This window comes from Pleurodeles waltl, chromosome 6 (assembly GCF_031143425.1).
Source record: "Pleurodeles waltl isolate 20211129_DDA chromosome 6, aPleWal1.hap1.20221129, whole genome shotgun sequence".
NCBI classification, from domain to species: Eukaryota; Metazoa; Chordata; class Amphibia; order Caudata; family Salamandridae; genus Pleurodeles; species Pleurodeles waltl.
This window is the reverse complement of record NC_090445.1, coordinates 1,255,267,508-1,255,295,427: the sequence shown is the minus strand read 5'-3', so window position 1 is coordinate 1,255,295,427 and position 27,920 is coordinate 1,255,267,508. Positions and strand designations below refer to the sequence as shown.

Here is a 27,920-nt window from a genome sequence, read left to right as displayed (position 1 = left end):
ACTGTGGGTCTCTTCTGGGGGTGGAGGGGACATTTGTGGACCCTCCTGCGCAGTGACCTGGCATTCGGGTCCTGCAGGGGTATAAAAGTATGGTTATTGCTTCTGTGTGTGCCAATGGAGTGCAATGGGTGGGTGCCCGTGTACCCCAGTGCTGGCATTCCTTTGTGGGGGCTGTTGTGACGGTATTTTGGGGGGGGGTGATGGGTATGTGCATTGGGCATGCCTTGGTGATGGGTGTCCATGCTTTGGGGCCGCATGCAGGGCTAAGGTTTGGGATGAGTGGGTTGTGATGGTGAGACATTTGCAAGGGGTAGCTGTGATGGGGGCAAGGGTGAGGGTATGAGTTGGCATGCAGGTGGGGTGGGGGGGATGAAGTAGTGAAGATGAGACTTACCAGAGTCCATTCCTCCACTGACTCCTGCAAGGCCCTCAGGATGCAGGATGTTCAAGACTTGCTCCTCCCATGTTGTAAAATCTGGGGGAGGAGGCGGGGATCCGCCGCCAGTCCGCTGTACCGCAATGTTGTGCCTTGATACCATGGAACGCACCTTCCCCCGTAGGTCGTTCCACCGCTTCCTGATGTCGTCCCTATTTCTTGGGTGCTGTCCCACAGCGTTGACCCTGTCGACTATTCTGCTCCATAGCTCCATCTTCCTGGCAATGGTGGTGTGCTGCACCTGTGTCCCGAACAGCTGGGGCTCTACTCGTACGATTTCCTCCACCATGACCCTGAGTTCAGCATCTGAGAACCTGGGGTGTCTTTGAGGTGCCATGGGGTGGTGTGGATGATGTGTGGGGTGGAGTGTGTAGTGATAGGTGGGGTGCTATTTAGTGGTGTGTTGTGTGAGGTGCGTGGAAGTTCTGTGGGTATTGGTATTGTGTGCCTGTGGATGCTTGGTAGTTGACTGTGGTGTCTCTCTCTCGCCTTCTCTCAGAATTTCTGGTCGTAGGGATTTGTGGGTGATGTGGGTGTGTGTTTTATATTGTATTGGGTGTGTGGGAGTGGTGTGTGTATGTGTATCAGGTGTGTGTATTTCGAATAGTCCAATGTGGTTGTGTTTTGTACGAGTATGTGTATTTCGACCGCGGCGGTGTGTACCGCCAATAGAATACCGCGGTTGAAAGACCGCAGCGTGGATTCGTGTGTCGTAATGGCATGGGCGTATTTCTGTTGGCGTGACGGTGGAGGTTTGGTCATCGCCAGTTTATATCTGACCTTTGGTGTGGCGGACTTTTGTGGATGTCGGTATTTTGGCTGTTTGCCTGTTGTGGATCAGAATGACCGTGGCGGTTTACCGCGACCGCAGCGGTGTTATGGCGGTCTTCTGTCTGGCGGTAAGCGCCTTTTACCGCCGAGGTTGGAATGACCGCCTATATCTTAAAAGCCATACATGTTAGGAAAAGCCTTATTGCACTCTAGAAACTAGTATCTATTGTATTTATGCAAATGGTGAGAGAATGCAGCACGATAATTTATATATTTTATGACCTAAATATTTTATGAGTCTTATTGATTTATTGTCTTATGGTTGTATTTTATTGTTTATGTGCTTTTATGGCTTACTGTTGGTATAGCCGAATAAAGATTATGAACTGAACTGAACTGGCTACCATTACTTAAATACATGCCAAGATGATTTAGAGAGCCTACCACCATAATGTAGTGTTCTACCACCCTAATTTGGAGACTCAGCTTTCTGATGTGGTGCCTCATCATCTTTATTTGGGCACTCACCTTTCTTATCTGGAACCGTGGCAGCTTAATCCATAGCCTAGTTAAATCAAGGTAAAGGGATTTCAAACAAGGCAAGAAACCAAAAAATCAGAAGGCTTGTGATCACAAAACTGCATTTTAATATGTAAGAAACTTTCTTTGTGAGTTAGGAAAGGCTTGCCCACTCACACAGTTTTCTTTGCAATCCACTCTGAAACACAACTATGAGGAGAGCACCTGTGGTTGCGAACCCAGTGATCAGTTACTGACACTTCAAACAAAGTGGGAGCTGATTGGTAAAGTGAAGGATATCCCATTAGGGCTCTTCCCCCTTTGTAAATGCTGTTGTTGCACCTAGTGGGGAAAGAGGAACAATCAGTGGTGCAAATGGAAAGCACTGTACAACTGTTTGCTAAGCCATTGGTGTTGCTGAAGAATCTAAGATTTGTTTCTTCATATCTCATCCATGCTTCCAACTTCACTCTTAGATACCTTAAATGTGAGATAGTGGCAGATCTAGGGGCATATTTATACTCCGTTTGCGCCGAATTTGCGTCGTTTTTTTCGACGCAAATTCGACGCAAAACTAACTCCATATTTATACTTTGGCGTTAGACGCGTCTAGCGCCAAAGTTCATGGAGTTAGCGTCATTTTTTTGCGTGAGCACCTTCCTTGCGTTAATGATATGCAAGGTAGGCGTTCCCGTCTTAAAAAATGACTCCGATGCTATTGCGTCGGATTTATACTCCCGGGCAAAAATGACGCCCGGGAGTGGGCGGGACTAAAAAACCCGCATTTGCGCCGGATTTTAGCGCCTGGGTCAGGGCAGGCGTTAAGGGACCTGTGGGCTCAGAATGAGCCCAGAGGTGCCCCCCCAAGCCCCCAGGGACACCCCCTGCCACCCTTGCCCACCCCAGGAGGACACCCAAGGCTGGAGGTACCCATCCCAGGGAAGAAAAGGTAAGTTGTGGTAAGTTTTTTTTTTTTTTTTTTTGTGGCATAGGGGGGCCTGATTTGTGCCCCCCTACATGCCACTATGCCCAATGACCATGCCCAGGGGACAGAAGTCCCCTGGGCATGGCCATTGGGCAAGGGGGCATGACTCCTGTCTTTGCTAAGACAGGAGTCATGTTAATGGCGTCTGGGCGCCAAAAAAAAATGGCGCAAATCGGGTTAAGACGATTTTTTTGCCTCAGCCTGACTTGCCCCATTTTGGGACGCCCAAACGCCATTTTTCCCTACGCCGGCGCTGCCTGGTGTACGTGGTTTTTTTTCACGCACACCAGGCAGTGCCGGTCAACTAACGCCGGCTAACGCCATTCAATAAATACGGCGCCCGCATGGTGCTTCAGAATGGCGTTAGCCGGCGCTAATTTTTTTGGCGCAAAACTGCGTTAGCGCAGTTTTGCGTCAAAAAGTATAAATATGGCCCCTAGTCTTTAAGATCTTAAGAGTATCTTGACTCTAGCTTTAAATATAAATCCTTTCTGCCTGGCAGTGAATTTGATGAACAATACAAAGAAGTGATGAACAAAATGCTTAAATTAATCTCAGCATCCTGATAATTACGTAGGACATATTTATGAGTTCACCATGCTACCTCAGATTAGGCCCAGCCGCATGTAAATCGTCCTTCATCCTGCTTCAGTAGAAACAGTCCAGCCTTAACTGCCAAGCCAGGTCCTCTCTGAACCACAACTCAAGCATCCCAAGACAGGCCTGGTTGGGCCATTTTAGTCGGATGGATCTTGGTTCCAGTGAGCACAAGACCCAGTGAATGGCTATACCCATTATACAGAGAGGGTCACAACAAAGAATACAAAAAAGTGATGGGTGGGATGTTTGATTTAATCTCAGCCACTGGTAATTACTAAGGCCATGTCCAAACTCATCATTTGTTTGCTCACTATGCTACCTCAGAGTATACCCAGCTATATACAAATGAGCATTAGTCCCACTCCAATTGGAACAGCCCAGTCAAACCTGCTATGCCAGATTCTCTTTAAAACAGAAAGCAAGCAACCCAAGCCCAGTTATGGCCTAGTTGGGTCTCTTCATTTGTGTGCAGCTTGGTTCCAGTGGCACAGGAAGCATAGCACTTATGTGCATCTTGGGTGTTTCAGTCAATTTGATGAGTCATCCAATAGCAAACGACTAACACATCTTACTTCAATCATACCAGTGTCTACATTTGTCTCTCATACCTTGTCACTAGTCATGTCACTATTCCCAATGATTGGTAGTGCTCATTCAGCCAGTGAGATACCTAAGATCATCAGTTCACAAACTGCTCTTATCAGCACGAGAGCTAATGCACTGAATTTACCCATCAAAGACTTCCTTTAAACCCATCACTCTAACAGGAGTATCATGCCAGCAGCTACCACCTCCACAGGATTGTATGATGGAACAACCAATGCTGGAACCACGCATGCCTGAACAATGCGGTCAGAACAACTACCACGTTGTTACCGCAAATGCCTTTACCACGCATGCCTTTCCAATGAGTTTTTGTTGTAAAAGCATGCCTAGTAAAGGCATGTGTGGGAACGGCATGCATGGTTCTATCATGCCACCCCCCCACCTCCCCTAAGGCCCAGAAGTACCCCACCCCTAATACTAAAACTACTCTGACCCCTCACCCCTAAAAACAAAACTACCCCAGCCCCCCACCCTGCCCCTAAAAACAGAACTACCCTGCCCCCACCCCTAAAAACCAAACTACCCCAATCCCCCCACCCCACACCTAAAAACCAACTAACCTGATGCCCCCACCACCACCCCTAGAAACCAAACTACCCAGATCCCTCACCCCGCCCCTAAAAACAAAACTAACCGACCCCCCCCTACACCTGTCCCTAGAAACAAAAGGACCGCGATCCCCCATCCCCACAAACAGAACTACTTCCAACCCACCCCTAAAAAACAGAACTACCCCCACCCCAGCCACTCCCCTAAAAAACAGAACTACCCCGACTCCCCACCCTGCCCCTAAAAAATTAAACTACCCCGATCCCCCATCCCAGCCCCAAACAAACGACCCACCCCTTACCCTCAACCCCACTTACCTGACCGCATCCTTTCCCGATCCACTCTGCCTTCTTCTCTGCTTAACCAGGTATATGCGTTGTTCACCACATGCGTGGTTAAGGCAGAGAAAGAAGCAGTCCTTCTGGCAAATGTGGTTACGTTTGTGTTACTTGCGTAGTGATTGTTCAGGAATCGTTGAGGACGTTCCCTCTTCACAGCAGCTCTGTGTACAGACTGACATCTGTGTGCACACTCCTTAAACTCTCTAAGGCTGCATCATGGTGGTAGACTGGCATCACCTAAATCCATTTTTTGCGTTCAGTCTTTCTGTTTTCTCTCTAAAATGCATTAAGGACGATTGCTTATGCCACTGACACTCCACACTCTGATCATTGTTACCTATTCATGTTGTATCTCCCTGGATGTGCTGACTGCCTCACAGCACAGGCCCAGAGCTCTTGCAGCAGCAGGACTATGATTAACTGATACCCGCACCTTGTGCCATTTATAAATGAAATATGTCTCTGACAACTGTCTTTAAGGAGTTTCATAACATAGGAGTTTAGGTTATCTTTAGACATCTATTCTAAACTAATGAATATTTAGCCTTATTTGCCGATTGGGCTACATTTTAACTGTCCACTACAGGAGGTGTATTCTTGTATTATTTGAATATTTAAAAGAACATGCAACGTCTTTTGAGTTGTATTCTTTTCAGTTGGAATAATATTGATAAGTACCTATACTAGTGATGTGCTAGAAGGAATTACCCCACGTAGAACCTACTGGCGATCGTACTAATAGCTTTTGCTTGTAACCCCAAAATATCACGTTGAAGGGAACTTCATTACAACGCTTTCGGTACTTATTCCAAAAAATGTACAGCCCTCCAATGCCATGTCCCTAAGGACTCATTGAAACTGACCCTAGTAACATTTAAGCAGATATCATATGACGCAAACATATTCCATAGTATAACTATCTAAACTTTAAAAAAATATATAGATATTAAAAATGGATGATTGGACTGCCAGCTTTCCAGTTCTTCTCAGTTAAAGGGGCATCTTTTTAAACCAAGGGCATATTTATACTTTTTGGTGCAAAACTGCACAAACGCAGTTTTGCACCAAAAGCTTTAGCACCGGCTTGCGCCATTTCTGAGCACCAGCCGGGCACCATATTTATGGAATGGTGAAAGCTGGTGCAAAGGGTGGGCTAGCAAAAAAAAACTTATGTTAGCCAGGTGGTGCTGGCCGTATGGGAGAAGGGGGTATTGCACCAAAAAATGATGTTAGGCTGGTTAGAGTAAAAAAAGATGCCTCTAACCAGCCTACCATCATTTTCTGACACAAAACTATCCATACCCATTGACTCCTGTCTTAGAAAAGACAGGAGCCATGCCCACCACCCCAATGGTCAGCACAGGGGACCAGTGTCCCCTGGGCATGGCCATTGCACCCTGTGCCATGCAGGGGGCCCCAATGGCACTTTAGTAAAAAATAAAAAATTACTTAGCACCATTTTTTAGATTTGAAAGCCTACCTTGCATTTCATTGACACAAGGTGGGTTCACGCATCTAAAAAATGGTGCGAACTCCAATAATTTGACGTTAGACGGGTCTAACATCAAAATATTAATATGGAGTTAGTTTTGCGCCGAATTTCTGTTAAAAAGAATGACGCAAATTCGGCACAAATGGTGTATAAATATGCCCCGGTTCTGCGCAAAACGAACTACATATGTACTGTATATTTTGATGTTAGACCCGTCTAACGTCAACATATTGGAGTATGCACCATTTTCTAGATGCATAAACCTACCATGCGTCAATGAGATGCAAGGTAGGCGTTCCCATCTAAAAAATGGTGCTAACCCCATAGTCCCATATTTATCCCCATCCTAAAATGAAACATGGGTGGGAGGAGGGGCTAAATAATGGTGAAAAGCTTGCTTTGCACCATTAATTAACGCATGGTTAAACACCATGGAAATGGGTCCACAGGTGCCCTCCTTAAGCCCCAGGGAAACCCCCACCCACACCAGAGTGACACCGGAGGATGGGGGACCCCACCCCAGGTAAGTAGGGTAAGTATTGGTAAGTCATTTTTTTTCAATTAAAGTGCCATTGGGGGCCCAACTTAGGGCCCCTTGCATGGCACAGGGTGCAATGGCCATGCCCAGGGGACACTGGTCCCCTGTGCTAGCCATTGGGGTGGTGGTCTTTTCTAAGACAGGAGTCATGTGGTATGGATGATTTTGTGTCAGAAAATGACGCTAGGTCTGTTAGAGGCATTTTTTTTTTGCCTCTAACCAGCCTAACGTTATTTTTTGGTGCAAAACCCCTTCTCCCATACCGTCAGCCCCACTCGGCTAACGTCATTTTTTTTTACACTAGCCCACCCTTTGCACCAGCTTGCATCATTCCATAAATATGGCCCCTGGCTGGTGCCCAGAAATGGGGCAAGCCGGTGTAAACTTTTTGATGCAAAACTGTGTCAGTGCAGTTTTGCATCAAAAAGTATAAATAAGCCCCCAAGTTCATAGACTCTTAAGGGGTCCTTCAGTTGATGTCTCTTTTTGAGTGTTGTGCTTACTGGTGGTGTGACTGGAGAATGCCTAAAGACGGCATCAGGAAATTAGATGTAAACCAAGTGAACGTGATAACAACAGTTAATAAATTCAGGTAGTCAGTCAGTTTATTGCTGGAAACCTTTTGTCAGCACCAGTGGCGTAACGAAACTGGAGGGGGGCCCACTGCACAGAACATGGAGGCCCCCCTACGGACTTACTCAGGCCAAGTGCTGTGCTGAGGGCCCCCTGCAGCTCTCCCCCACCCCCCACACCACAGGGCTGAGGGGGCCTTTGTGACGCACCTGATCAACGCCTCGGTACACTCTGGGGCAGACGGGTTGAGGAGCAGTAAGTCCACTTCTCAGCTGTTCTTATTGGCTGCCGTAATTCTTTGTTCTCCCAGCTGTCATTGTGACGCGCCTGATCAACGCCTCAGTACACTCTGGGGCAGACGGGTTGAGGAGCAGTAAGTCCACTTCTCAGCTGTTCTTATTGGCTGCCGTAACTCTTTGTTCTCCCAGCTGTCATTGCCCGCTGCCCCATCACGAGGGCAAAAGTTATATGGGCTAGTAGTTTGAAAGACCTCTTCATCTACTACTGGAAGTTTCGTGGAGGAGAGAATGGGCACAGTGGCAGATCGGTGCAGCAAAGCTGCTACCAATGCTGTGTCAAAGTTTGGCTTAAAATCAAAACAACAGCAGTCAACAGCATCATTTTACCTTCTGTATCTTTTGTTTCCAGTTAAGAAAATATTTGACATCTGTTTCCACCCTTTCTATAGACAATGGACCGACAGGAAACAGGAGGACAGGAACTGCCACAGTGTCCATCACTGTCCTGGACGTGAATGATAACAGACCGATATTTCTCCAGAACAGCTACGAGGCTAGCGTCCCAGAGAACATCACATCTTCCAGCAAAATAGTACAGGTATGCTGCCGCCTGTTACCCAGGCATGTTCTGTACCTAAGGTAGAATTAGAGTAATTTTCGTTCTGGGGAATTCTCAAAAATGACCTTATTTATGCTAATGGAGATAAGGAAAGTGCACATTTTTTCATACACATTTCCTCTGAGGAAAGAAAGCTCAGGCAAGTAATTCAAATGTGTAATATACTCTGTTCCTTTTGTGTTCTATATTCTGTGTTCCTATAATTGCTATGCTCCTTTTGTGTTCTAATGTTCTGTGTTCCATGTCGCATCGGGGCTCTGGAGAAGTTCCAGAGCCAGCAGTTGGCAGTTGGACACCGGCTCTGGGCTCGTCAGGGCGCTGCTTGCTGTCGTGGATCTTTTGGAATAAAGAAGCTATTTTGGAAACCTTACGTGGAAGTGCGAGCAAGTTTTAATTTGTGTTCTTTGCCTTCCCACACCACAATTTGGTACCAGGAGTGGGGTACCAGATTTACGATCCACCGACCGCAACCGGAGTATGTACGGCGTGCTTCTGGTTTCTTTTTAAGTGCAGGAACCCTCTTCAGAGACTATCTTCTTAGCTTGATCTACGCTCTCCAGGAGGTAAGATTTGCCGAAGTAAAGCCACAAATAGTTTTTTTTGTTGAGTGCTCGAGCGGAAGGCCTCCTCTCGTTAAGCGCTCGAGCACACGGCCTTATCTCCGCGTGCGTGAGGATTCTTTCATGAAGCGCTCGTGCGCACGGCTTTACCTCCGCCTGCGCAAGCACGAGCGTGCTTGGTGACATCTTGCAATGCTAACCGTTGCCTAGCAGTCTCGTCTCCTGCTTCCTGCTCGCTGACGCATGAGTTGCTAGGGCAACGCTCCAACTCTGAAGGCCGTATCGTTTTTTTTCTCGCCGGATCATCCTTCGGGGACGCTAATACATACTTAAAACCCACAACTTACAGCGGACTCGGCAATAATGATCCTTGGGACACTGCTACATGTTTAAAATCCACAACTGACAGTGCACTCGGCAATAATTAGAGTTATTTTTATTTACCTCAATTGGTTACTCTGACTCTGGTTAAATATTTTTTAAAAAACAACAACAAAAACTGTGAGACAACATTTGCTATGTTTGACCTCTTCATCTCTTGCAAAATTCATTGAGACAATTTCTATTTGGCTTACTTACGTGTTTGTTTTCTGGAACGCTTATTAGTTTACCCTGTTGCCATGGCGTCAAATCAACTGGTGATGCAACCTCCTGCCTTTTTGCAAAAAGCTGGTAAGCCGGAGATAAGATGGAATGAATGGCTGAGAATTTTTTTTAACTATTTGTTGGCGATAGATGCTGTTGGTTACTCACCATCCAGGAAAATGTCGCTCCTGTTTAACCATCTGGGAATAGCTGGTCAACTTGTTTTTGACAATCTACCTGTAATTCAACCGTCGGCTGGAGATAACGTGGCTTGGGACGTTTACATCGAAGGAAAAGAGAGGATCAAAAAGCAATATTCAGATGACTCGAACGTTTTATTAGAAAGATTCAACTTTGCCATGTGCAAGCAGTCTGCAGATGAATCTGTAGATGAATATTTAGCTAATTTGCGTGTACTTCCATCAAAATGTGACTTTGGTAACATCGTTGATACGTACATTAGAGATCAATTTGTTTTTCATTGCTATTCGAAGAAATTTCAAGAACGCCTACTGGCTTGTCGCAACCCTTCCTTAGATGAGGTTGTGATTTAGCCAAAGCCATTGAGAGATCAATTGTCACATCCAGAGTTGTGTGTGGACAGAGTGTTGCATATGGGATAGGCGAACAAGGGAATGTTAATCACTTAGCTGATGAAACAGCAGTAAGTTTCATTAGTGAGAGATCTATTAAACAGAAGAGAATGCAAACCCAAGTGGGTAGGTCCTGCTTCCGTTGTGGTTCTCACAATCACATGGGTAACAATCCGAATTGTCCCGCTGTAGGGAAAAGGTGTTTGAAGTGCTGTAAGATTGGCCACTTCCAAGTAGTTTGCAAGCAGGCAAGTTTTAATTCGAATTCTGTATTCAAGGTGAGAATCAGAAATGTGAATACTGAAGATGCAGAGGAAATAGCTCAGTGTTATGGTAGATTATCTAACGTGGTTCTCACTGTGGACTTTCCTAATCAAAGTAAAGGGTGTTTTTGGGTTCACTTCAAGGGTCCTGTATGTGAGGCGAGTGTAGATTAAAGAGGAGTAGTCTTAATGGCTGACTCTGGAGCTCCCATCACCATCCTGGCAGACAAAACTTATTTTCAACCATGGCCTGAAACTAAGAAACTAGAGAGAACCCACATTGCTCCCAAAGCTTTAGGAGATCAAGACATTGATCTTTTAGGTTTTTTCTATGCTACTTTAGAAATATTGGGTAGATCTATTGTTACTAAAATCTACGTGGCCTTGAAAGGCAGGAACATAATTGGGTGGAAGGACCTGGCACGTTTGGGCATTGTACTATGTCCAGGGCAGGAGAATACTCTAAGATTAGGTGAGAGGCCGCACACGGATGAAAGTGAATCTGTTTTGCACGTCATGCCCAATAATATAGTTCCAGAGCACTACACACAAATGTTTCCTGATATTTTTGTTGATAAAGTCGGGAATGTTAAGGGTTTTGAGCACACTATCAGACTCTAGGATGGAGCTATCCCTGTCTCTCATAAAGTTAGGCCGGTCCCACTCTCCATCAGAGATCAGCTTAAGGTGTTGCTTGACAAACTAGTAGTGGACAACATCATCACTGCAACTAATGCATCAGAGTGTGTTTCTCTGATAGTTGTTACAAAAAAAAAAAAATGGGGACCTTAGATTGTGTGTAGATTTGAGATCCCTCAATAAAAACATCCTAGTTGATTGTCACCCTCTACCACATATACAAGAACTGATAACCACGGTGGGAAATTCAAAATGTTTCTCAACTATAGACCTACACTCAGTTTATCACCAGATTCCCCTTAGCAAAGACTTAACTACTTTTGTTATACCCTAGGGTGCTTTTAAGTTTCTCAGATTGCCATTTGGGCTTGCCTCACGGCAAGTGTTTTTCAGAAAATGATGGATACTTTGTTTGGGTATCTTAAGGAAGTCTGCGCTTTCCAAGATGATATTCTAATTCATACAACAACCATAGAAGAGCATGAGCAAGCTCTAGATAAAGTTTTTACCATTCTTCAAAAGTGCGGGTTGACTATTAATACTGAGAAATGCAATTTCTTGGTTGAGAGTGTGGAATATCTCGGTCACTCCACTAACGCTGAAGGCATAAAACCCAAAATGTGCAATCTGGAAGCTGTGAAAAAAACCTCTTGCTCCGTCTAACAAAGACGAATTACGCTCTTTTCTTGGGCTGTGCGAGTATTATTCCAGATTTGTAAATGGCTTTGCAATAATAGTCCAACCTCTCCGGTCTCTACTTAAAAAGGGTAGTACATTTGTTTGGGATAGGCAGGCTAATGACGCATTTGGGCGTATCAAACATGTTGTTCTATCCGCTCCTACTTTGAAATCTTTTATTCCTTCGGCCAAGTCGTTCATAACAGTGGATGCTAGTCTTAAGGGGGTCGGAGCGGTGTTTGGGCAGTGGCAAGATGGTCAAGAACACAGTCGCTTTTGCATCTAGAGCCCTTTCTAGTGCTGAGTGTAATTACAGCATTATTGAAAGGGAAGCTTGTGTTTGGGCCGTGCAGAAATTCAAGACATATATTTGGGGAACTCACTTTGAAATGTACACAGACCACAAACCCTTAGTATTTTTATTGAAAGGCAATGGTTTAGGTAAGGCGTCTGCCCGGCTGGTGCGACTCTTATCTAAACTGCAAGAGTATAATCTTGAAGTGAAATACGTAAATGGAGGGACAAATGTAAGAGCGGACTGTCTATCTAGACTTCCACTACCATACACCATGGATGTTGGTGATGACCAAGAAACGGAATGTGTAGTGGGAGTATTGGATTTAATCTCTGCATCAGGTGGACTTTTTTCGCAAAAAGACTGGGAGTCGGCCATGGTCAATGATGCCTTACTCTTACAAGTGCTATATTATGTCAAGCATGGGTGGCCGAACAAAAAAACATATTCTGAGGAGATGAAAACTTTCAAACAGCGTGAGATGGAACTGTCTTGCGAAAATGGTTTTTGCATGAGGGGATCTGTGTGTGTACCTCCTAAAGATTTGAGACCTATATTGATTGAAGTAGCACATGAGGGTCATATGGGTATTTCTGCCACATGCAAAATTTTGAAGGGAAAATATTGGTGGCCCAACTTGGACAAACAAGTACCAGAATTCATCAACCAATGTCCGTCGTCTGTAGTGTCTGATAAACATTGGAAAAATAGTGTAAAACCTTTGCACACTGTTGCTTTGCCAAATAAGCCGTGGGAGAGAATTGCTTTGGATTTTTCTGCTCCTTTCCATTTGTTGCCTAAAGATATGAGGTATCTGATTGTTGCTATTGATTACTTTTCTAAGTGGATATGTTTTTAATTTGTAGATAGTACAGACACGGATTCAGCAATTCAATTCTTGACAGATTTATTTGCTCTGGAGGGTGCTCCATCAGTGATAGTCTCAGATAATGGGGTACATTTCACATCAAAGAAAATGGCTTGTTTTTTAGAAAAATTCAACATTCAACATTTACAGGTTGCTTTGTAGAGTCCTGCCTCAAATGGCTTAGTAGAGAGGGCCAATAGAATATTGAAAGAAGGAATTCAGGCAGCTTTGGCAAGCAATCGCAACGTCAGAGATTTCCTACAGGAGAAAATTTGGGCCTATTTGAACACACCACATTCCACCACAGGCATTTCCCCTTTTACTCTCCTAAGAGGTAGGGAATCAAGGTCCAGACTTGTACCGGCCTGGTTAGCCAACTCGCTTAGGGATAATTCAGATAGGTCTGATGTTGCCATGAGTGTGATGAGAAATCGTGTTGTAGAAAAACAATTAATTCAAAAAGTAAATTATGATAAAAGACACAATGTCAAGGACACAGAGTTAAACGTTCATGATTGGGTGTTAATTAAGAAACCTCAAAGAATTGCTAAAGGGGAATCGAAATATTCTCTCCCTGTTAAAGTATTAAGAGTAACCAAAGCTTCTGTCTTGCTAGAGGGCAAAGGGTGGTGGAACAGAAACAGCGTTGTTCCTATCACTAATAGACAGGCTCAGATATTTAAAGATGTTTACTCTGACAGGAATATTGATGCCTCGGATAGTCTGTTACATCATGATATCCCTGCATCTCCAGTTAAATCATTTTCTTCCAGAGGTGTTGATGATGTAATATACTATGGGCCATATTTATACTTTTTGACGCAAAACTGCGCTAATGCAGTTTTGCGTAAAAAAAATTAGCGCTGGCTAACGCCATTCTGAAGCGCCATGCGGGCGCCGTATTTAATCAATGACGTTAGCCGGCGTTGGCCGGCGGCGCTGCCTGGTGTGCGTGGAAAAAAACGACGTACACTAGGCAGCGCCGGCGTAGGGGGATATGGAGCTTGGGCGTCAAAAAATGGGGCAAGTCAGGCTGAGGCAAATTTTTCGCCTCAACCCGATTTGCGCCATTTTTTTCGACTCCCAACCCCCATAGAAATGACTCCTGTCTTAGCAAAGACAGGAGTCATGCCCCCTTGCCCAATGGCCATGCCCAGGGGACTTCTGTCCCCTGGGCATGGTCATTGGGCATAGTGGCATGTAGGGGGGCACAAATCAGGCCCCCCTATGCCACAAAAAAAAATAAAAAAAATACTTACCTGAACTTACCTTAATGTCCCTGGGATGAGTCCCTCCATCCTTGGGTGTCCTCCTGGGGTGGGCAAGGGTGACAGGGGGTGTCCCTGGGGGCATGGGAGGGCACCTCTGGGCTCCTTCCGAGCCCACAGGTTCCTTAACGCCTGCTTTTTCCAGGCGCAAAAAAATGGCGCAAAAGCAGCCGTACGTCATTTTTTTTGACCAGCCCACTCCCGGGCGTGAATTTTGCCCGGGAGTGTAAATATGGCGCACATGCCTCGGAGTCAATTTTTCAGACGGGAACGCCTACCTTGCATATCATTAACGCAAAGTAGGTGTCCACGCTAAAAAATGACGCAAACTCCATGGACTTTGGCGCTAGACGCGTCTAACGCCAAAGTATAAATATGGAGTTAGTTTTGCGTCGGAATTGCGTAAAAAAAAACGACGCAATTCCGGCGCAAACGGAGTATAAATATGCCCCTATGTTCCTTTTGTGTTCTGTATTCTGTGTTCCTTTAATTGCTATGTTCCTTTTGTGTTCTAATGTTCTGTGTTCCATGTCGCATCGGGGCTCTGGCGAAGATCCAGAGCCAGCAGTTGGCAGTTGGACACTGGCTCTGGACTCGTCAGGGCGCTGCTTGCTGTCGTGGATCTTTTGGAATAAAGAAGCTATTTTGGAAACCTTACGTGGAAGTGCGAGCAAGTTTCAATTTCTGTTCTTTGCCTTCCCACACCACAATATGTCACTAAAACAGCGAGATGTGGGCATCCACTATAGCAGTCGTTTCTTGACTAGGGCCTGCTGCAGGTGAACACGGGTTGCTTACAGGTGATAGAAATGTCAATGGAAATGTAGTGCAGGCACTGCACTCCTCTGTTCACGAATCGTACAGGCAGCAGAGTCCTCATTGACGCCATACCAATCTATTAGGATTCTGAATGTAACTAGAATCATTCATATAATGCGCTCACCGTTTTAGGCCTCTAGATGTTAATGCACAGTGGCAGAGAAGGCATTGAGATCTGCAAATCTTACTTATTGCTGTAATTGACCAACATCAGTGTAAGGAAATGCCTCCTTGGCATGGTTACCCCCTGACTTTTTGCCTTTGCTGATGCTAAGTTTTGATTTGAAAGTGTGCTGAGGCCTGCTAACCAGCACCAGTGTTCTTTCCCTAACCTGTACTTTTGTTTTCACAATTGGCACACCCTGGCATCCAGGTAAGTCCCTTGTAACTGGTACCCCTGGTACCAAGGGCCCTGATGCCAGGGAAGGTCTCTAAGGGATGCAGCATGTCTTATGCCACCCTGGGGACCCCTCACTCAGCACAGACACACTGCTTGCCAGCTTGTGTGTGCTGGTGAGGACAAAACGAGTAAGTCGACATGACACTCCCCTCAGGGTGCCATGCCAACCTCACACTGCCTATGCAGTATAGATAAGTCACCCCTCTAGCAGGTCTTTCAGCCCTAAGGCAGGGTGCACTATACCATAGGTGAGGGCACCAGTGCATGAGCACTGTGCCCCTACAGTGTCTAAGCAAAACCTTAGACATTGTAAGTGCAGGGTAGCCGTAAGAGTATATGGTCTGGGAGTCTGTCAAACACGAACTCCACAGCACCATAATGGCTACACTCTAAACTGGGAAGTTTGCTATCAAACTTCTCAGCACAATAAATGCACACTGATGCCAGTGTACATTTTATTGTAAGATACACCCCAGAGGGCACCTTAGAGGTGCCCCCTGAAACCTTAACCAACTACCCGTGTAGGCAGACTGGTTTTAGCAGCCTGCCACACTAGAGACATGTTGCTGGCCACATGGGGAGAGTGCCTTTGTCACTCTGTGGCTAGTAACAAAGCCTGTACTGGGTGGAGGTGCTTCACACCTCCCCCTGCAGGAACTGTAACACCTGGTGGTGAGCCTCAAAGGCTCACCCCCTTTGTTACAGCACCACAGGGCACTCCAGCTAGTGGAGTTGCCCGCCACCTCCCGCCACGGCCCCACTTTTGGCAGCAAGGCCGGAGGAGATAATGAGAAAAACAAGGAGGAGTCACTGGCCAGTCAGGACAGCCCCTAAGGCAACCTGAGCTGAGGTGACTCTGACTTTTAGAAATCCTCCATCTTGCAGATGGAGGATTCCCCCAATAGGGATAGGAATGTGACCCCCTCCACTTGGGAGGAGGCACAAAGAGGGTGTAGCCACCCTCAGGGCTAGTAGCCATTGGCTACTGCCCTCCCAGACCTAAACACACCCCTAAATTCTGTATTTAGGGGCTCCCCTGAACCTAGAAACCAGATTCCTGCAACCTAAGAAGAAGAGGACTGCTAAGCTGAAAAACCCTGCAGAGAAGACGGAGACACCAACTGTTTTGGCCCCAGCTCTACCGGCCTGTCTCCCTGAATCCTCAGAGGACTGCCCTGCTCTAGAAGGACCAAGAAACTCCTGAGGACAGCGGCTCTGTTCACCCAAGACTGCAACTTTGTATCAAAAGGAGCAACTTTAAAACAACTGCATTTCCCGCCGGAAGCGTGAGACTTGCTACTCTGCACCTGACGCCCCTGGCTCGACTTGTGGAGAAACAACGCTTCAGGGAGGACCCCCCGGCGACTGCGAGACTGTGAGTAGCCAGAGTTGTCCCCCCTGAGCCCCCACAGCGACGCCTGCAGAGGGAATCCCGAGGCTCCCCCTGACCGCGACTGCCTGTCTCCCAGATCCCGACGCCTGGTAAAGGCTCTGCACCCGCAGCCCCCAGGACCTGAAGGATCGGAACTCCTGTGCAGGAGTGACCAACAGGAGGTCCTCTCCCTTGCCCAGGTGGTGGCTACCCCGAGGAGACCCCCCCTCGCCTGCCTGCATCGCTGAAGAGACCCCTTGGTCTCCCATTGAAACCTATTGAAAACCCGACGCGTGTTTGCACACTGCACCCGGCCGCCCCGTGCTGCTGAGGGTGTACTTTCTGTGTGGACTTGTCCCCCCCCGTGCCCTACAAAACCCCCCTGGTCTGCCCTCCGAAGACGCGGGTACTTACCTGCTGGCAGACTGGAACTGGGGCACCCCCTTCTCCTTTGAAGCCTATGCGTTTTGGGCACCACTTTGACCTCTGCACCTGACCGGCCCTGAGCTGCTGGTGTGGTAACTTTGGGGTTGCTCTGAACCCCCAACGGTGGGCTACCTTGGACCCAAACTTGAACCCCGTAGGTGGTTTACTTACCTGCAAAAACTAACTAACTCTTACTCCCCCCAGGAACTGTTGAAAATTGCACTGTGTCTAGTTTTAAAATAGCTATATGTGATTTATGTGAAAACTGTGTATGCTATTTTGATTATTCAGATGTCCCCCAAGCATGACCCCGCCCATCTCACCTCCCTTCGGTCCAGTTATTCATAAAAGCTGCAGATAGGCCATGAGAGCTGGGTCGACCAACAGCAATGCTCCACCCATTCCTGCTGCTATTAAGAAGCATGAGCCCTTACCCTCACATACAGGAGAGACCCAAAAAAAAGTGGTGGAGAGACCACTGCTAAGAGCACAAAGACCATTGAAGTAGCAGAGTACTAAGGGAGGCCATTCAGGGGAAGGTGGTGATAGGGAGCGGCTCCACCCAAGATGTTCCCAGCCACCTTGCGAGGCTGGTGGCAGACAACACTGAAATTAAGGCAGGAGGGTTTTCAGTCTAGAACGAGTTCTACTATGGTGCCTTCTTGACTGAGAAAGCCAGAGACCCACTTATTACATGGCATAGAATAGCCCAGCTGCCCATTAAATGTGATATTATAACTATCTCGAAGTTTGTGACGCCTAAAGGCGCTTGGCCTGCAGCACCATGCCTCAAAATTGACTCCACAGTTATCTTCAATAGCCGTATAATGGTCCTTTGGGGTTAGATAATCCCATATATTACAGTACAGTTTCGACAACACTATTCACATATAATAAGAAAATGATATCACGGCTCTGGTGCAAACATTTGTTACAGGTTACTTGTAAGATCACAATGCCAAGCCTGCAGACAGTGTGAAGCACCTCCTTGGGAAGAATGGCACTTACCATTTAAATAGATCCGTGGTTTTGACATTCCTCTTTTCTTAAACTCGATTTGCCTGAAAGTCACTGTCTTTAACCGATATAGGCATGAACACACTACGATGGGAATTTTATGGCTGGTATGAATTTGGTGCAGGAGGGTAGCAAGCTTTAAGTTAGTACATATTTCTTATAATAAAACCGGCTTTGAGATTTAATTGCTTAAAAATGCCTAAAGTATTTATTGCAGCGAATGTTAATCTGAATACTTGTGTGTTTAGATTGTAGATTCATTCTATATAACTGCAGCTAGAAGATCTCTTTCATGAGTGGGAACAAGATGCCAAAGGTCTCACTTAGGATTTGTCAGAGCGGGAGGCACATCTTAAACTGGCGGTCCTCATGCTTCTCAACCCCTGAGGTTCCTCTGCTCTGGTTACAGTCAGGGGAAGAACTAGGTTACTGTTGGTGGACTATGGCTCTCCTGATGGCAGTCTCTTACATAACGTCCTTCTGGTACAGGCCCGCTGGATCACAGGATTGGTCATCCCACTCTATAGAGGGTAGGACTACCTTCATTTATTTTCCCACAGCTGTGTCTGCCATCCAAGTTACAGCATAAACAGATAGGGGCAATCTAAAATAGACCTTTCCACAGAGAAAAAGAACCATGAGGAATGGAGCCATTTACTTTTTCTGAAGAGAAAAAAAAAGTGTTTTCATAGAAGAGAAATGTGGTAGATGGTCCTCCACTGTCTGATCGTACCTCTGTAGGATGTGCACTGGCACTATCCTTATCACAGAAAGGGAAACACAACCATCTATGGCCCCTTCCATGTTGCCTGGTGGCCCACAAGCACAAAGCATGGGTGCAAAATTCTGATGCACCCCTGGGGCACTCTATAATACGCCCTCTGGAACCCACGAGTGGCTCAGTCTTGAGAAACGCTGACAGCCTAACTTGGTTCTCAGAGACGAATTGAGGGATGACCCTCAGGAAAAAAGTGTCTCCATGTAAGCATAACAATAATGTAAGGTTTTTGAGCACTCTGGTGACGCGTGTCTGGTGTAAATTTCCCATTTAAGTTTTTAGTAGTGATTTCGTAGTGATTTGAAATTACCACAAGACGAGAGACACCAGCACACAGATCCATCCAGAGCCACTAAAACAAACTCCCCAGCATTTTGTACTAAGGCTTATAATCAGTTAGGGATTCTGACGTGGCAAGGTTCTTTTCCTGTAACTGCAGATGCTGCAAGTGTTCCCAACCTGACCACAGTCATCACCATGGTGCTATTCACACTCCCCAATGGCCCATCTAAAATGTTAGTGATTGTCATATTGCTGATAGTCTCATGCGGGGAAACGGAATGGACTGTAGGACAGTGTGGCAGTGCTAGAAGGGCTGGTCTGATAAGTCAGTGTTTGGGCTGATTTTTTGTCTGTTCGTAGGCATGTTTTATGATCTGGTGAGATGGTGGTTCCTACTCTTAATTTCTCTTATATCAACACAAACACTTGCCGCAGCAGGTGCAAATGCATTCAATCCACCATACCTTTAAAAACACCCATACAGCATCTTTTTACAAGTTCCAAACTGCCCCACATTGCAAACACATATCACTTTTTTAGTTATCTGAGTCTCTAACGGGAGCCCCTTTTGAGTCTGTATTCCATGACTGAGGTGCTCATATCTGCTTCCATGTGCCAAATTCTTATTCCCATGTGTTCCCTTGACACAGGGCAACGCAGCCAGTGTCTTGCTGTGCCTCTTGTGCTACAGGGAAAGGGCAGAAATGCACAGCATCTACAAGATATGGCCCATTTCTGTCTTCTCCCCCTGCTCTGGTACACAAATTGCTGCCATGCGCCAATGCAGACACCCTTGCACCATTGTGCAAGGTTGCCTGATTTGTGGGTATGATTGTTTTTGTGCGAGAAGGGACACCTTCCTGCACAAAAGGGACGCTGTCCTCTCTCTCTCTATGTGTGCTGCAGAATGCACACACATAAAAAGAGTAAAAAGGGGAAATAAAGATATTTCTCCCCCTGGCGTCACTCTTATGTTACCCCTTAGGTGGTGTAGGAATCTGACACATTTCCAGACTTGTAAATCTGGGAATGCATCAGTTTCCTTTGGGTTCCATGGGTGTTGCGTGGGAACATCCCAAGCAAAACCCATGGCACGGCCATTTCATGCAGTGTGATGCACGAAAGGGGTCCATATTTACATAGCCATGGAAAGCCACACAAGGTGGCTTTACATGGCCTTGTAAATATGGGCTGGCACATTGCGCCACCAGAACGACAAAAAAATTAATGCTCCAGTAGCACATTGTGCCAATAGGTCCTTGTAAATGAGGCCCTGAGTTTTCACTGATGCCTTAGTTTAAATGTATTTTTAAATCTACCTATTGCCATACATTATATCCAAAATTCTATGGGAAATCTATCTTTCAAGTCTTCGATTAAGCAAAATATACATTCCAGAAATGTAACCCAATATTCTCTGCGAAATGCACTCTTCTTTTTCCAAACATTTGTAAAAAACTGTTTTACCACCGTTACTAACCCAATGGGCTGAAAAATGTGTTACCAATTTACAAAAATCCATAGAAAAGACCTAGGAAACTCTCTGCAAAGTTGTGTTTAACTCTCTTTAACTTTCACTAACTGTTACTGGTTCAGCATACTTTAGATTGTGTAGCGGGTCATAATTTCACAATGATTCGAAAAGGAACAACACTGTAAAATTATTTCTATTATCAATCAGTGTTCCTGTCAAACTGCGATTTAAAATACACAATTTGTCACCAATTCTATTTAAAGTACAATGATAACAGTAATGAAATAAATACCAAACAAAATGAAGGTGTACTGTAAAATCTCATGGATCATATTCTGGATGGGATTCTCTGGCATACTTTTTATGTTATAGTAATTACTGCACCCAAGCCAGACCAACATCTCAACACCTGTATTAGGGCCTTAGCTCCGCTATGGCAATAATCACATTCTGTGGCACTGTAAAGATATCATCATAACAAGGATGAGTGCGATAAGGGTACCAACCATTTTTAGGTTGAGCGAGTTAGCGCTTTTCGACCTGTTGTAAGTATTCTGTGGGCTTTTAGCCACACCCATGTCACGGCCATCACTTTCACCCATTCATGGCTTGCTTTTCAAAAATCCCTTGATGTCATTGGTAAATTCTTTATGTTTGTCCCGCCTTGGGGTGGTTTTGTAACCGCCTTGCAGACTGACCGTTAGATTATTGCACGATGGTCGATATACTTCAATGTGGGTGAATTATTTTGATCTTTTGTCTCTCCCCTGCGTGCTCCATGTGTGCCATAGTGCTCACAGCATGAACAGCGCAGAATACGCACTGGTCACATTGTTCACACAGTTACCTGATCAGTCATTTTTTTGGGCTCTCCCCTAAGTATGTTCTCTCTCCAGAAAAAACATTAATCACCAGAATTATTTTAACATTTTAACATTATATGCACTCTGATATGCTTAATACACGTTCTTTGCAGCAGGCATATTAACCCTGTGCGCAACCTTATGATGACTCCAAGCTCCCACTAGACAAAAGTATGTTCTCTCTCCATAAAGAACATTAATCACCAGAGGTTTTAACATTTTTACATTAGATGCACTTCGTGGTCTGCCTAGTACATGTTCTTTGCAGCAGGCATATTAACCTTCTGCGCTACTGTATCATGATTCCAAGCTTCCACTAGACAAAAGAACATTCTCTCCAGAAAAACATGAATCGCCAGTTATTTGGACATATTTACATTACTTGCACTTTGTGATTTGCCTAGTACACATTCTTTTCAGCAGGTACATTAACCCTTTGCACTATCTTATAATGAATTCAAGCGGCCACTAGACAAAAGAACATTCTCTTTCCAGAAAGAACATTATTCACCAGTTATTTTGACATTTTTACATTACATGCACTCTGATCTGCTTAGTACACGTTTAAGTACGTTCTCTCTCCAGAAAGAACATAAATCACCAGAGTTATTTTTACATTTTTACATTACATTCACTTTGTGATTTGCCTAGCAGACGTTCTTTGCAGCAGGCACATTAACTCTCACTTCTTATGATGAATCCAAGCTTCCAGTAGACAAAAGTATGTGCTCTCTCCAGAAAGACTATTATTACCAGAATTATGTGGACATTTTTACATTATATGCACTCTGTGATGGTTTATTCAGCAGAAATATTAACCCTCTGTGCTACCTTATGTGTCCAAGCTTCCACTAGTTAAAGCTACGTTCTCTCTCCCGAGACAACATTAATCACAAGAGTTATTTTGACATTTTTACATTAGACTGACTGAGGATCATTAATATCATGTGAGATGGTTCTCCTCAAGCGTGTGAAAAATCATGGGCTTTTTGTTCAACTCCTGAGACTTCAGAAAAGGGATAGTGATCCGGTAAGCACACATTCTTGGTGCACAATTATTTATTTGTTGCCCACAGGCAATGTTGCCTCTACCAACTGCCAAGAAATGTTTTTGCACCTGGGAGTAGTTTGTGTTTTAAGGGCCTTGTTCAAACAAAAGGTTCCAGTAGGCCTACCAAACCTTACGTTATATGTAGAGCCACTGGATATATGTGGCAGAAAGGATCAGAATATGCAGCAGAGTTGTCCAATGAATGTGGCAAAAAAAAGTCCACTTATGCATTTACAATGCTAATAGCTTCAAATCAAGTAAATGCAAGACCTATTGCATTGCAAGTGCTTGGTCGACTGGTATCTCATTGCCACACTTTTTCTAAATAGTCCTTAGCATTTTAATTAATGATTTATTAAGATATGGTAGTTGAACATATTATTGGTTATTTATATGCCGAAGTGAGACTCTTTTTTTTTAACAAATTAAACACCAAAAACGTCAGACATTCTGTTGTTTCATTCCTAACAAGAGTTACATTTCAACAAACAAGGAAATATATTTATAAAACTTGCTTTTAATATGCTTGTTAAAATTCATAGCTGGGCATCAAAAAGTGAATTTTAAAGCTGGTCGGGTATTGATTATCAGCAGGTAATAATGGTCACATCCTGTTTATTCACTTTTCGTAATACACTGAGAAATACAGAAATTATACCACCCAGTGCAATTTAAGCAACCTGGCCTTTAATAAATCTTGTTTCCCAAGTGCCCTCATAATGATAGCAACCAGTCCAGTAACATTTACTGCATTTATTGTGTCTTCAGTCAGCTTTTTTGTGCCATTGCAATAGGTAAATGCGGTCCTCATTTGGCTACTGGTGGAATTTATGAGCAGTGATGTAGATAAAATATCTTTGTTCTCAGTTCTTTCGATTTATGGCTTATTCAGAACATTGGTTTCATGTGCATCCGTGGTGACTTTGATAGATGGCCAGAGAGTAGGGCATATCATCCATACTCTGGCCCAAGAGTCCTTTAACCCTCGTGGGTTGACTTGGGCACATGCCTAGACACATTAAATATCTTTGATCACACTGAAAGACAGTTTAGGAAAGCTAGACCACACGTGTTACAATTTTAACTCTTGTTGACCTACCTCCACCATGATACTGTGATTCATCTTATGCAATCTCTTCCTTTGTGATCTATGGAATCAATGGGAGGCATCAGAGCTAGTTTTTAAAAGCCTATACAGGATCATACAAGTGCTGTTCAAAACTTATAAAGTGCCAAACTCAAATGAACTGATGGAGTTTTTCATCAGCACTCTTCTTTCTTAACAGGAGATGCGCCGTCAATGTTTGTATGCCCTCTTCTAAAACAATCTAAAACATTCTAAATTCAAAAGTTTTTATTGTGGTGGAGGACTTTTGACAGGGGTCCATTAATCAGCCATCATTCGCTGCAGTCTAAATCCCAAATATATAAATACGATCCAATTCACAGTGTGTTCTTTTTTGAGCAAGTCAAGGGTACCCCAAAACTGAAACACAGCCAAATTTACCTCAGTTGGACCGCCTACAATTTACTGGATTGGTGGAGTCTTAATTTCATGAGGCAATGCGTTCGTGTATTAAGGCATTTTCCAGATCATTTAAATCAGTCAAGATACAGTTCATTACATAAACTTCCAATATAATAACTGATCAATGAATGTTTTATTACAAAATTAACAAATAAGCAGCGCAAAGTAAGTCAGTGCCATAAAGGCTCTCGGATTCAGAGTTATACAGGGTAGGTAAAAATCTGATAATAGTTTAGGTCCCAACTGGCAGCAACAGCAGTAAGTAGCAGGGAGCGTCCCTAGTAGAACAGGAAAGTCTTCTTCCTCACCCACAAAAACAGGGGTTTTTACACACAAGATGCATTGTTGTATGTATGTAAACATTGGCCACAATGACTGTAGGAAAGTGTCCCTTTTTGATATGCTTTGAAATTGAAATGCAAAAAAGTATTGAATTGACTCTCTTTTCAGAGAGGAATGGAGAAGACTACTTGGCATTACTCAATGACTGTATACCTTTCTGCCTCTGTTGGAACTTGGAACAGGGCCATCGCTGGAATCAGTACCACTAAAGAACACGGGATGACAGTTTTAATAATTTTTCTCAAAATCCTGTAATAAACTCCATTTTGCACTTAGGAGCATATTTATACTTTTTTTAGCGCCACATTTGCGTCATTTTTTTACGCAAAAGTGGCGCAAACGTACAAAATACAATTATATTTTGCAAGTTTGCGCCGTTTTTGCATCAAAAAATTACGCGAATCCAGCGCTAAAAAGTATAAATATAGGCCTTAGTTTCTTTATCCCCACCGCAGGAAAGTTGCAAGGACTACCAAGCATTTCCTGAAGAATCCCAGCTCAGTCATTTTCTCAATAAAAGGTTTTATCCGCTCTTGCACTTCTCAAGAAAGTTTATACTGCTTAGGCCTTGATTTATACTTTTTGGTGCAAAACTGCACTAACGCAGTTTTGCATCAAAAGTTTAGCACTGGCTTGCATCATTTCTGTGCACCAGCTGGGCACCATATTTATGGAATGGTGCAAGCCGGTGCAAAGGGTAGACTAGTGTAAAACAAAATGATGTTAGTCGGGTGGGGCTGGTGGTATGGAAGAAGGGGGTTTTGCACCAAAAAATGACGTTAGGAAGGTTCGAGTAAAAAAAACAGACTCTAACCTGCCCAGAGTCATTTTCTGACGCAAAACCATCCATACCACAATACTCCTGTCTTAGAAAAGACAGGAGTCATGCCCAACACCCCAATGGCCAGCACAGGGGACCAGGGACCCCTGGGCATGGCCATTGCAACCAGTGCCATGTAGGGCGGCCCATTTCAGGGCCCTCAATGGCACTTTAAAAAAAATACTTACCTGTACTTACCTATACTTACCTGGGATGGGGTCCCCCATCCTCCGCTGTCCCACTGGTGTGGGTTGGGGTGTCCCTGGGGCGGGCACATGTGGGCTTATTTCATGGTGATCCACCATGGAAATAGGCCCACAGGTCCCCTAATGCCTGCCCTGACCCGGGCATTGAAAAATGGTGCAAGGCAAGCGTTGCACCATTTATTTACTCTTCCTTCCTGCGTGATTTTTGCACGGGAGGATAAATAAGGCGCTGGGGCCTTAGAATCATTTTTTGCAAGGGAACGCCTACTTTGCATCTCATTGACGCAAAGTAGGTTTCCACATCCAAAAAATGACTTTAACTCCATAAATTTGGCACTAGACAGGTCTAGCACCCAAGTATAAATGTGGAGTTAGTTTTGCACCGAATTTGCATTAAAACAAATGACACAAATTCCGTGCAAAACAGGTATAAATATGCCCCTTAGTTCTATGGCAACTAGCATTAGGCTTCACTCTAATTTTAAGTGGTTCAACTCCATTTATTAGTCCTATCTCTTTACCAGAGAAATCCCACACCTCTTCTTTGAAAGCATTACTTATATCCAGAGACAAAGCATCATTTGGTAAAACTGAGAATAACCTGTTAATTTTAAACACTGAATCCTCTTCTTGGGTTTCAATTGCAGCACCATCCAGTGTGCAGTAGATCACACAATCCATTTAGCATAACAAGTCTCTACCTAATTAATTCACAGGACTTTAATCACATAAAATAAACTGATGTGTATTCTCCATTGGGTATTTTAACTGGGACATCTGCTGTGATATAGTTAACAATTTGTTTATTACTGATGACTACAGCTTGGACTTCTCTTCTCAAGATAGGTAGGTTTGGGACTTCCACAGAATAAACTGAAGACGAGGTAGCTCCTGTATCTATAAAATAAAGTTGGCCATTGACTTTACCATGAATGTGTGGGTCACTTTAGTCTAACTCTAGGACTGTTCAAAGTGGGCAATCCTCCTCTCCTCTCAGGCACTGTCAATGTGAATAATTTCCTGAAGGAAACTGAGGAAAATCATTACATAGAATCAAGTCATCACACAACACACACCATGTAACGTACAAACATGCATACACACACAGTCACAGTATAGTTGCCCAAGCTCTCACCGCACAGCTGCTGCTCCCCTGCCCGTCCATTGTCCCCTCCTTTTCCCCATCCTGCTCTGTAGATTTGTTTAGGGATCCAGCGGTTGAAAAGTGCTGCAGAGCCTCTTACTCCTCCTGTGCACTTTACTTTCAATTGCCCACTCATTGTCATAAGTCCTATAGCTATACCACTCCAGCCCCTGAGACTATGACAGCAACAAGAGGCAAGCTTTGAATAACAGTGTTGTCGATGAAAAAAATAGGGACTGGATAGAAGATGTATTGTTGATGTACGTAAACACTGGCCACCATGATTGTAGGGAAGTTCCCCTTTTTGACATGGTCACCCCACCTTTTGCCTGGTATTTGATGCAATTTTGACTGAAGTGCACGGAATTCCTGCTAACCAGGGCCCCAGTGCCAGACCTCTTTCCCTAAAATGGTGTCGCTGTTCCCCAATTTCCAATACCTTTAGCACCCCGTATGTCCCTAGTAAATGGTATCCCTGGTACCTAGAGCATGAGGACTAAGAAAGGTCCCTAAAGGCTGCAGCATGTATTGCACAACCCTAAGTGACCCCTCACCACACTCATACATACCGCCATTGCAGGCTGTGTGACATGGTGCAGACCAAAATGAAAACACAACATGGCACGCATCCTGTGTGCCAAGCCTGCAGTCACTCAGAAAATAAATGTTGGTGAAAGTGTTATTCACTCTGTAGTTAGCAATACATGTATCTTGACAGATAATGTGACACTCAACTTAGAGGTGTAATACATAAAATTATCAACAAGATGCATTTTGTTTCGCCCACAAAGAACAGAATCTTTCTAAAAACACAGTATCACATAACTTTATGTGGTAGTACATAAATCAAATGAACGCATTAAGCACTGGTGTCCCCTTGGATTCCCCATTCACATTCATACAAAACTAAAGAAGGACAACACCCTCCTGAACAAAAAACATCTATTTCACAGCCCATTTACCTACTACAATTGTTGAAGAATAAAGTGGTGCAACTTTATGCAAAGAATCATATAATGGAGTGTATATCGTCGACGTTTTGGTCTCAAACAGCAATCCACAAGACGATCATCAGGAGGCACTGTCAATGTGGAATTATCCCTGCAAATACTGATAAAATACATTATAATGTTACCACAACCTGAACAAATACTATACAATAAAATGTCGAAAACAACATGCTGAATCTATGATATGCAAAACCCACTCACAAAACACCTGTGAAAATCATTCAACCAAATCCATAAAAATGAGAGACAGAAAGAGGTGAAATGCCCAAATGAAGTGATGCCTAGCAAGTGCTGAACTCTTCACAATAAACACAGTGTACCAAGATATGTGTGACTTAACAAAACACCCATATCCAAACCAATCACCAATA

At 44.4% G+C, this 27,920-nt stretch overlaps 1 protein-coding gene across 1 annotated transcript in view; it reads left to right on the top strand.

Moving 5' to 3' along the window:
- Window positions 1-27,920, top strand: part of LOC138301758 (cadherin-23-like) — a 1,629,754-nt gene that overhangs the window by 1,437,276 nt on the left and 164,558 nt on the right. The window contains exon 26 of the mRNA XM_069242267.1: window positions 8,099-8,247. Coding sequence (XP_069098368.1) covers window positions 8,099-8,247 — 149 coding nt within the window. The remainder of the gene's footprint in view (window positions 1-8,098; window positions 8,248-27,920) is intronic.